The sequence below is a fragment of the Lycorma delicatula genome, chromosome 2, assembly GCF_047948215.1.
Source record: "Lycorma delicatula isolate Av1 chromosome 2, ASM4794821v1, whole genome shotgun sequence".
Classification (NCBI taxonomy): Eukaryota; Metazoa; Arthropoda; class Insecta; order Hemiptera; family Fulgoridae; genus Lycorma; species Lycorma delicatula.
In genome coordinates, this window is record NC_134456.1 from 138,891,578 (window position 1) to 138,904,164 (window position 12,587).

The 12,587-nt window shown below is 29.2% G+C and overlaps 1 protein-coding gene across 2 annotated transcripts in view; it reads left to right on the forward strand.

Moving 5' to 3' along the window:
- Positions 1 to 12,587, forward strand: part of LOC142319254 (SH3 and multiple ankyrin repeat domains protein 3-like) — a 551,207-nt gene that overhangs the window by 440,102 nt on the left and 98,518 nt on the right. For both annotated transcript variants that reach the window (XM_075356300.1, XM_075356302.1), the window contains exon 2: positions 7,650 to 7,797. In XM_075356300.1, coding sequence (XP_075212415.1) covers positions 7,651 to 7,797 — 147 coding nt within the window. In that variant the 5' untranslated portion in view covers position 7,650. The remainder of the gene's footprint in view (positions 1 to 7,649; positions 7,798 to 12,587) is intronic.

The window sequence follows — 12,587 nt, forward strand, 5'->3', positions numbered from 1 at the left end:
GGCATCCCAACGAGGCCTGGCTTATTACTGAGACGTAAAAAGTTAGAGGGCAACAGATGATTCCCGTTAAAGCCCATCAGGGCTAGGAACTGCGGGAGGTGATGTGGTGTCCGGAAGCGTCACAAGACGGGTATCTTCCTCTACGGGATTGGGATGTTCAATTGTTCTGCTGTTTCTATATCTTCTGCCGGTAATGTAAGGTCATCTGCAAAGGCTAAGCAATCTACGTTCAAATTTTCTTTTGCATAACTTACTTTGATTTTTTAAGTCCTTTTTCATCGTAGATTTCACTACATTCTTTTATGATCTTTTGTAAGATCGGTTTTAAAGAGACGGGGACAGCACATTTACTCGTCTAACTCCTGTCTTGATTTCAAATCGTTGAGAGATTTCTCCTTTGAGTTTGAATTTCGATTTACGATGATTTTTATTCATTTATTTTTATACGTCAAGCCCCAATCTACACTAAATGGATCAATTTCCTTTTTTTTTTAATTTCATTTTGTAGAGGAAGGTTCTTTTCCCGATGAAAATTTTTGCCATTTAATAAAAGCGGAAGGTTTTTTAATGTATGAGTAATTTGCGAATTAATGATTTGGAGATTTTTTCCTAATCGACATCAATCGTTGTAATTGAATTTTTGTTACAATTAGATATAAACTGATGTAATTATGATAATCAAATTTATTTTCATATGAAAAATTAAGAACATTCTTTGGAAAATTTAGAATTAAAAAAAGTACATATTTCCATATCCAAAAACGTTTCAGATCGTGCTGATAATATCCTCTTTTTTTGTTTTCTTGCATTTATCAAGACGAATTTTTTGTCACTTAGTTCCTATGAGCGAGGTTTTTGCATGTGGGTAAAGGTTTTTACATCTATCCCGTTTTTAAATAAAAGTAGAGCATATTTCTTTTATTACCAAAAATATTTTTTGTCTAACCTTTCTGTGTCACATCTTGATCCGATTTGTTTAACACAGAAAAGTCGGATTACATAAAATATTTTTTTTTAGTTAACTATTTTTTTTACAACAATGTTTTAGGTTTTACATCAATTTTCTCCAGAAACTTCTTCAGGTACAGTTCTGGGACCAATTAACAAAAAAATCAGGACATAAAACATATTCCCTATATTACTGTGTCACTTAAGTTTTAGTTATATTTTCATTTTACTTCCATTCTTAATAAAACGCTGAGCTTATCATCTTTTAAATATTTACTATTCTTACTGATATATTCTCATCTAAAGTATAATATTGTCTCTGACGGCTTCTTCAAAAAGTCAGAAACGATTTTTCAAGAAACAAAAATGCGCTGTCAATATATTGTTTAGCGCCCTTAAATATGAATCAAGTACACCAATATTTAGAAAATTAAATACGTTGACTTTTCTTTGTGTTTATATTTATGAATGAGTAATCTTTGCGATAGGAAAAAAAAAATTGTTACTTTTAACTAGGTTCAACTAAGTAACAGAACTGTTTTCGTATAATTCAATGAAATAATTTGGATTACGAAAAAGGGTCTTATTTTGCTTTCTTTCCCATTTTTAATAAAGTACTGAATCATTTATTAGATCTTCCCACCGATGTATTATTTCTTTTAATTAAAAGTTTTTCCTTTAAAGAAACAATATTGTCGGTGAGTTTTTAAATACTAAATAAAAATTAAAAAACCTTGAATTTTCTACATCTTTGTTCAACGTGTACATAAATATGTTTTTAAATAATTTTGATTTTCTGAATTGTGATTTAACTTGTAGCTATTTTATATTTAATTTAATCGTTTATTTACGTTAACATTATTTCATATTCTTATATTTTAAATAGTTAATACAGGGCCCGGCATATAAATCTGACGAATTTGTAGTAATTGTTATGTTGTCACCACTGTCAATGAGGTTAAGTGAGTGTGTGAGGAGTAATGGAAAACATTTGGACGACATAATATTCAAATAAAAAAAATCTATGTAAGTAATTCACTATAAATAGCAAAAATTTATCTTAATTTGATATATTAAATATTTTAGTAGTACGAAACAGTTTAATTATTATCCCTCAAAAATCGTCAGGTTTATATGCCGGACCCTGTATAAACTTTAATGATATTTATTTTTTATTTTATAATTAATTCTGTTTTTCTTTTTTGATGCTCTGGTAAAGGTTTTATCCTAGTTTCCCTTGAGCCATCAAGGCAAATGGTGGGGTAGTTATTTTCGTTATCTTCCGGTGGCCTTTTTCCATTTATGTTGTGCTTATTTCTGGCAGAAAATTGCAGTAGCGAAAAAATAAAAAAATTCTTAGATCGTTACTTTACATATAAAAAAATTAATAAGTTTTCAAATAAAAAAAAGTCTAAAAAAATTTGCGAATTGAAACGATTAATTACAATTTGATTAAAGCTGAAAATAATATAATATTTGAAACATTGAATACTTAGATATGAACACAAATATTTAATGTGTAGGACAAACAGCGGTAGCATCTTCCAGAATTGCTTGAAACTTTGCGATCATCCGTTTTCACTTTTTTCCCTTTAAGAATTTGCTTATGTAGCTGTCCAGAAATTCTCTCTTGCTGTGCCTGATTTATACTAAAAAATTAAGTTAATGTACTTTTTTTACGCAGGAGGAGGAAAAATCAGCACATAGACGTTCAGTAGCCCGCGCTAATGGGTGTACGAGGTTTCCCGCAGAAGGCGGCGCTCGCTAAACAACCTCCATCTATGACAACATGCCCGATACCTCCCGTAATGGCATTAATCGGGGCATGCTGTGTTCCCACGGGTTACACAGGACGGTTTAAGGACTCCCATATACAGTATCATTAGCAGCGACTCGAGGGTCCCAAACTACCTTATGTACAGGCTGTCCCTATCCCACCCTCCCAGTGCGTGCCGACAAAACTACAACTGTCGGAACCTCCAAACATCTCCATGTCTCTATTTCTTCCTTATTGCCTTCATTCATGGATGAAGGCAACCGCTAAACCACTAGACCGGCTCACCAGGCCGGTCTAGTGGTTAACTTGTCATCGCAAATCAGGTGATTTCGAAGTCGAGTTCTAAGGTTCAAATCCTAGTAAAGGCATTTACTTTTATACGGATTTGAATACTAGATCGTGGATTCTGGTGTTCTTTGGTGGTCGGGTTTCAATCAACCATACATCTCAGAAACGGTTGACCTGAGACTGTACAAGACTACACTTCATTTACATTCCTACATATCATCATCCTCACTCATCCTCTGAAGTATTACTTAGTCTACGGTTGTTCCAGAGGCTATACAGATAAGCTAGTGTACTTAAATCGGTCTTAAACTTTAATCTTTAACTTAATTTAAACTTAGACAGGAGTGAATATAAACTTGGCTTATAAATTTCTTTAATTCAGTCTTTGTTTACGTGCAGCAATAAATGTAGTATAAATCATGGGGTAATTAGGTTTGACAGACTGGGGGCAGGATAACGAAGGACGACCCTGATCAGAATAAGAGATTTATTTCATATCACATTTTTTCAAAACGTCTTGAAATTTTTTCGTTAAAAAAAGCCCGTTAAGTTAAATAGGGATTTCTGGAACGCTATTTGTTTTTTTATGAATAAAAGTCAGATTCCACCAAATAAATTTTGTATAACTTCCTGTAAACAATGGTATTCCGTATTACAAACGAGTATTTTTTTTTTTTTTTAATATTTAGTATTGTATTACCTTGTGGATTATTAATGACTTGATTTAGGTTGGATTGTTTGCTGTGTTACGATATTGTATTGTTTATTGTGTTTTTTACTTTCTATTATTTTATTATTGTTGTAGCATATGACGTCGATTGGTCGTAGGCTGAAATAGATTGACAGTTGTATGTCGTTATATGTAAATCAGCTATATGGATAACAGATTGAAATCTGTCTGTCTTTTACGAGGCCGCAAGTCTATTAATCGATCTATTTATTAAACAAAACTGCGGATAATACTTGCGTGATCAGTAGAAACTGTTTTGTTTCGCATTGCAGTAAAAAAAAAAATTAAAATAAAGTAATAATTTGTACTTAAAATAGTAAAACTGGATTTTATAAATGGTCAGTTAAACATTAACTGTTAAAGGTAATGAATGACAAATTGCTGTTTGACCAGATAGTTGGTTGCGGGTTCACTAAAGTTGTCTCTACCAGAGATAGAAAAAGAAAAAACAAGATAACTATGTTGTTGAACTTTCCCGGAATTTTAATACAGATTAAAATTGAACTCCTCGTTCGGTTATAAAATTAAAAATAATTTTTCTTCTAAATATTAAAAAAACTACTATTTTACGTGGAGAAAGGAGATTGGAATATCTTTTAAAATCCTATTTGTGTGATCCTGATAACAATCGACTTAATATATTTTTTTTAAAGCCAGAAAAGCGTTACAACTCTGGCTACCAAGCGCTTCGATCTCTGAAAACTACTACTTCGGAGGAAAATTATATTTATGAAGAAGGGTAAGGGGCGCGTATTGTCCCCTACACATGAATAAAATCGCTCAATTATATGACAAAAGTAATATTTTAATGCAATGGAATCACCTAATTCAGTACAAGAAAGTAATATTTAGCCCGGAAACAATTAAAGAAAAAAATTAATTTTTGCCTCTCCTCTTGCAGAGGTTTGAATACGTAAGAGCGCAAACACCATCATAAATTTTCTTTTCTCACCTAAGGAGCATTAAATTGTAAGAAATTATATAGTAAGTCGTTAGAGTACACTTACTTCAGCATACTTTCGACGTATTTTTGATTATGGAATCCAATTGTCTCCGATTTTTTTAATAAAGAATATTAATCAATGTTGGTGGTTGCAAAAAAACCGTTGCTTTTTTAATGGGACTACAAATGTGCCCTCACAATTTTTATTTTGGGATGTAATATGAACCACAACAGTACAAAAAATATTTAATTTCAAAATTATTCCATTCTTGAGTAAAACTCTTGGGACCGTATCACCCCACTCCCATGACCGATTGTAACCAAACCTAAATTGCATGTATGATCCTTATTTAGAAGTAATCGTGTAAAATTTCATAAAAATTTTTCCATCGGATCTGAAGATAACAAGCAAATAAAATGATGAAAAAACCCAAAAACATTTGGAATATCATTTTCCATCCCTGGATGAAATCGCCCAAATACCCGAATTGACGCACTAAAATAATAGAATTAGTCCAATAATGTAATTTTACTGCAAAAAAAAGAAGTTTTTTTCTCCCTACCCCTTTATGAAGGGTGGATTTGAATAACGCCAAACACCATTAGAAAACATCTTAGCCGCCTAAGGGGCAATAATTTATGCGAAAAACTTTATCTAACCTTTGAGTAAAATTTTGAGATGTGAAACCTGTAAGGTCCCATACTCTTTGCCCTCTTGACCGATTGTGACTAAAATTAATCGGAAGTAATCTCTTTTTCTATTTAGCCTCTGGAACCACTGCAAGGTATTACTTCAGAGAATGAATGAGGATGATATGTATGATTGTAAATAAAGTGTAGCCTTGTATAGTCTTAGGTTGACTGTTCCTGAGGTGTGTGGTTAATTGAAACCTAATCCATCAAAGAGGTGGGTCCAGAGTTCCCGGGTTTGAACCCCGGTCAGGCGTGGCATTTCCATACGCTACTTATCTCCTTTATCTCATCCTTTGAAGAATCCCTAACAGCCACCTAACGGTACCCCTGGAGGTTAAAAAAAAAGAAAACTACAAAGAACACCAGTATCTACGATCTAGTATTTAAATCCATGTAAAAGTATCTATCTTTGCTAGGATTTGAATCTTAGAACTCTCGACATTGAAATTAGCTGATTTGCGATGTTCCCGGTGGGTTGAAAAGTAATTATCTTGATTGGAAGTAATGTCTAATACTTTGTATACAAAAATCAGCGTTAAAAATTTCATCCAAATCGATCTATCCATTCTGGAAAGTTCAAGTAAAAATTAGGCCAACATATTTATATCCTTCCAGAATTTTTAAATTGTTAATTTTTTTTATAGTAGGGGGTCATGAAACGACAAAATCTATAACACTTGCAAAATTGAATCAGATTAGCATAGTTTCCCTTGTTTAGTATACTATATATGTATCCAAAGTAAACATTTTCAAGTCAATATGTTCAAAAAGTGAAAAATATAATTAAAAAAGATTTTATTAAACATTTTTGTTATATGACTAAAAAACTATTTAAGTATAAAATTTTCACAGACTGTAATCTCCATCAGATTTAATAATAAATTAAATATATCCCTATTTCTCATCCGATAAAAAAAAGTTACTTTTGAACACAAGCAGCCACATTTCATAATTGTGAATTAAATATTTCTTGGATATTAAGTAATATGTAAACAGATTCAACCATATGCGCATAATCACGTTTTTATCTATCTGTTTTTAGAAGTAATTTAGGAGGCCTAGTTTAACTAATAATTCAGAAAAATGTTTATTTTATTTGTTTTTTCTATAAATAACCTGATTATATGATGGAAGGTAAAAACATGTTCATAATTTAACCCAAAGACTTTTGGATGAAAGAGGTGCTGCAATGTAGGGTACGATTGGCAGAGTTAAATTTTTTTCTCATTAGAAAAATAAAATAAATAATTTAAGTTTTCCTTTCATTGTAAATGTTTTTATATCATATTAGTTGTAGTCTAATTTAAAAATCTAATTGTTTTGTTGCTTTCAATGCATATTGTAAAACGAGAGAATGAACTACTTGGAATCCAGTGTTTGAATAAATAAATTAACATATTCTTTTGATCAGTACATAATAATTAATTATGTAGAGATAGATATGCTACTCTATAGAAAAAAATAGAAACTTCTTCAGTATTTGCCTGAATGAATCATGGGAACCTTGGTAAAACCTTGATCAAAGTAGCATTACAAAATATACAATTAATAATAAAACAAATAAAATAGGTGTGGTTGAATGTCTATATTAATTATTTAAAATATAAAAAAAACTACAAAATAATGTACTATTCAAAAGGATTTAATAAAGTTTATTTTAGCAGGTATGTTCACGAACAAAGATGCAAAAAATTCAGAATGTTTTAATAAGAATCATTTAAGAATTTATCGATCAAATAAAATTGTTTTTTTTGTTAAGTAAAATAATATTTAATTGTGTTTTTAAAAAAATACTGGAATGGTTAGGTAGTTTATTAAAAATGGCAGGTAGCATAATAAGGGCTTTTCATGTAAGTCAAAGTATTGTGTTGTTTTAAATGAAAATACTCCTACGTTGTTTGGTTTGGTAGAGGTGGATATTGTTATTTTTTTTTAAATAAAAGAATATTTGATTCTATGTAAGTTAAGTGTATAATTTGAGTTAACTGTTCACTTTTCGTCTATTTAGTTTCAGTATCCCAAAATTTAAATAGGAAATATTGCAACTGTGAAAGTTACAGTAATTAGGAGGCGCCATCCGCGTATATTTTTAAATATTTAACCTATTGAGCAGCTTTTTTGCATTATTACAAGTGTTTTAATTGTCATACTTAACCAATAATGATTACTGATATTGTTAATTCCAAAAATAAAAAACTAGTATTGATAATTTTAATTGGTTTGCTAATATTGATAATTAATCTTTTTTTCTCTTTCCTTTTTTGTTACAGAATGGAGGATTTAGAGGAGCAATCCCAAGAAGGTTATCTTTTAGTTAGAATTCATGTACCGGAATTAAATAATCATAAGTGTTTGCAGTTTCCAAAAGATCAACTTGTCTGGGATGTAAAGCAACAGTGTCTAGCATCATTACCCAAGGTATATTTTTATAATATTACAAATTACTTGAAATTCTAATTGCTTTTCATCATATTGTAAACATTTCTATAGTTAATATTGTTAAACTTGCCATTAATTAAAACCCATTAACGATCATTAACAATATGAACATTCATATGCAGTTCATAAGTAGCTGTACCATTAACTGGAATTGAACCAGGGTCTTGCACCAGTTCAAAAAAATAAAAAAATAAGTCGATTAAGAATGATGCTAATGAGTTGTCAAATGATGATTTTTATTTTTCCTTTTTTTATATAACATATTATCATATGAACATAACATGGAGTCTCTAATCTGTTTAATCATGGTTTTTCTTGGGGTACTAAAATATTTTTTTAACTAATGGTCAATTTTAGTAGGAGTGGTTGCTAGATAATCATGATCCAATGAATTGATATGGTCTCTCTTTTTAAAGTAAAGTAATGATTTAATAATATACTATATTTTGGTCTATGATGAAAGTCAGTGATATTAATTTAAAAATAAAAATTTTCTGTGATGGTAAATTGAACTAGAGTTTATTATAAATCATTTTTGGAAACTTATTTCAAATATTATCAGTCTTTTTTTTTATCTTCCTCAGTTATTAGTGCTTCTGTTCTCATTTTGGTGTAATCGAAAAAAAAAACCACAAGTAGTAATATTCGCTTGATCAGTGACTGATGATGGTTAAAAAAGTTGACTGAAAACATTTTATTATAGAATTTTATTCGATTTAATATTACAATAATATATAATTATTAAATCAGTTAATAACAAAATAGTCATTATTGTTTATATTATTACAAAATGGATTATGCTTTTTTTATTTTATATATTTTATTTATATATTTTATTTTATTATTTTATATATATAATTGAAGAAAATTAAGTTATTGATGGAAAAATGCTGGAATTTTGCTGGGAATCGAATTTGTGACCAGCTGGTTGAGAACCAGCTTGCTTACTACTATACTAATCAGGTGGCTGTTTGCTACTTTCTTGGCTGTAATAATTTTGTAATTAATAATCATAGAAAGTAATTATATTTGATCAAATAATGACCCCTTTTCCGAATAGATTTTTATATTTTGTAACATCTTGACTTCCTTTGAATCAATAAATATTTAAAAAATCTGGTTATAACCCTTTCTATAATTGTACGTATTGTATATTGGGTGTTATTAAAGTATGGGGACACTTAAATAACTTTTCAACAGTTAAACCCATACCAAAATGAAATTTAGCCAATGCCTCTACCTTGAAACAATCAATTTTTTTTTATTAGATCACCACCTCTTAAGCCTCCATGCCAAAGAACAGCTAAAAAATTTCAAGTTGGAAGGTTATAGTTATGACAAATAATTTTAAAGGATATTGAAAAACAAAAATGTTCTTTTGTATGGGTTGTGGGCAACTCATAGCCCATAGAAAAATGGTAATCATTCAAAAGTGGTCTACAGTACCTCTTAAATAAATGCTTCTCAGTGAAACAAAGTTTGATAACAAAGTGAACAAAGTTTGATAATTTTTTTTTAAAAAAAAAAAAATTATCAAACTTTTCCACCTCAAAATGATTTTTTTTTTTTTTTGTAAGAGAGACCACATTTTTAGTTCTTCCAGCTGCCTTTGATTAGTTGTGAAAACATAAAATTTTAGTTAGAGTTGTCGTAGGCTGATGTTTGTATATGTGAAAAATTATATTTTTCAATATACTTTAAAATAATATATTACAATCTTATACTCCTGTTTAAAACTTTTGAGTTGCTCCCTCCACCATCGGACTTGAGAATATGATAGTCTCATACCAAACAATAAATTATTGTGATGTAGGTGTAATATAACACTTTGTGCGTATCAATGTCTACTTGGAATTATATCTCAAGAATAACTTAATTTATAAATATCTTATATATCTGTTAAAAATTTATAGAATCTCCCAAGTGTCAAAATTTGTTAAGTTTATATTTACAAAAAGTTCATAAAAAAAATTATTTATGAATCATAATGACTTATGATTACTGAAAAATTTATTTAATCTAATTATGCAAATATGTTGAGTATCTATCATCTGTTATTCTTAACTTAATTAGGAAATTTCCAACATTAATATTTTAATATAATTAGTATATTGATTGTTAATTATATGTTTTCCTGTAATTTTTAAATGTTACATAAAAGATGTATCCATATTAACAACCATACTATGTAAAATTTATGCCTGTATGTGTTCTAATTTTGGAAAAAAATTATCTAAACGAATTGTGTAGGTAATTAATTAACCATTATGACTGAATTGATGCATTTTAAAGGTTTATACATATAATGTAGAACAACTGCTTGACCGGTTACGTAGAATGATATATTGTGAAAAATGTAAAAATGTCCTCTTTGATGATTCCTGTTTTTAAAATTTTTTCATTCGTGATCAAATGATTAATGATGATAATGTTATCAGTTCGGTCATTTATTCTGTAAAAAATCACTTTCAAAAGACTTTAATGCTTTCAATATGTGTTTTTAATTGCGTTGAGCTGAATTATTATTTTCTTTTATGTTTAGTAAACTATGAAATTTGGCTGCTTTGTTTTGAATAATTAATAAAAGTTCAACGAATATAATATGATATTTTTAAAAGCTTTTGTTAAACTTCATTATTTATTATTATTGAAACTTCAATAATATATTTTTATTAATTTTTTTTGTTGTAGAAGCTTTTGGAAAATTATTAATTCATTTTTTTGATGTATATTTTTTAACACATTGTTTCTAATTTAAAATTCTCCCCCCCCCCTCTCTCTCTCTCTCTCTCTCTCTGTGTGTGTGTGTGTGTGTGTGTGTGTGTGTGTGTGTGTGTGTGTGTATGTGTGTGTGTGTGTGTGTGTGTGTGTGTGTGTGTGTGTGTGTGTGTGTGTGTGAGAGAGAGAGCTATTTATAAGGACACTGATAAGATAAAAAGGGAAGCTTTCTGAGTTTATTTGGTTGGTATAATTAAAAATTATACTAGTTATTGAGCTAAAAAAAAGTAATACCAGTTACTTGTATTATTAAGTTATAAAGAATGTATAAATTAAAAATACATTAAAAAAATGTACTTAGCTATATTAAAATTCAATAATTTGTGCTGGGTGGCAGGAGGAGGTGTAATCCATTTCTGATTAAAAAATTTGTACTTTATGTTACAAAGTCCCTTAGTTCCTTTAGTTCTCCTTTAGTTCTTTTAGGTCCTTAGTTCTAAGTACCTTAATTCCTTTTTTTTAAAAACCAATAACCAAAATTATAAATTATTCTTTTTTCACATTTTTACGTGAAATATTTATTTCTGATTTTATGATACATAGATAAATAAATAAATACAAAAAAATGCTGATTATTTCTATACATGTGTAGGACTTAATGAAAGTTGAGTGGTAGGACTATTGTTTTGTGTTGTTGAATAAAGAAACAATTTTTTTTTATTTTTGGGGGTTCTCATACTAAAGGGGATGCATTCGGGTAAAATTAATTTTTAATAAAATAATCCCTAAGCAGTGATAATAGATTTAAAAAAAGAACTTTTGAAAATTGTTTGATAGATGTAAAGATGCACAGCCATAATTCTAAATAAACAAAGTAGTGATTTTCCAGGAAGAGGTGAACAGTTTTAGCTAATATTTTTTCAAGAAATACTGAAGAGTAAGGGCTCCCAAAAAAATTAAGATTTTTACATTTTAATGTGATGGGCAACTTGCAAAACTGATTTAAATTTAAAATAAATTTAAAAAAATTGAAAAAAAAATTATTACCAGAGACCATTGGAATGGGATGGGCAAAACATTTTATAGTGGTTTGAAAGCCTATTGATGTATAAAATTAGATGGAAAAAACTCCTATTAACTCCTTTTCTGAAGCAAGATATATATATATATATATATATATATATATATATATATATATATATATATATATATATATATGTATATATATATACTTATATATATATTTATATGTATATAAACAGAAAAACATAGAATTTTTTTTGGGGGAGAGGGTGAATATTAAATAAGTATTTTTGATAACTGTGATCTTGATAAAAAAACATCAGCTTTTGTAAGAAAAGTATTTTGCTAAAGTGCCTCAGGCACTTCCTTTATAGCACTATCTGCAGTAGACTTGAAATTCTATTTTGATCAAAACCACCTCCACCCATTTTTCGAGTTTTTGAAAAAATTATATTCATTCATTCCTCTTGAAGATAGTACCTGCCTACAAGTTTAAAGAAAATAGGGGAATGGGAACTTATTAAGTTACTTAAAATTTCAAAGTTTTAAGCCAATCGTATTTAGGGTTGGGGATATCAAAATTATTTCTAAAACAGTTTTTGGCTGATAGGAATAATTTGCTAATAAGAAGTATCTGCCCTGATAATAATACAATTACTAATTATAAATTTCTCTAATGCATATTGCAAATTGGTATATCCAAAAACCATTTTATATAAAATGTATGATAATCTATAAAAAATTGTCTGCATTATCAACCCACCAGGTTGGTCTAGTGGTGAACTCGTCATCGGAAATCAACTGATTTTGAAGTTGAGAGTTCTAATGTTCGAATCCTAGTAATGGCAGTTACTTTTATTTGGATTTGAATACTACATCATGGATACTGCTGTATTTTGGTGGTTGGGTTGGAATTAATCACACGTCTCTGGAATGGTCGACTCGAGACTGTACAAGACTGCACTTAATTTACGTTCAGATATATAAATCTCATTCAACCCCTGAAGTAGTACTTTAGTTCTGGAGGC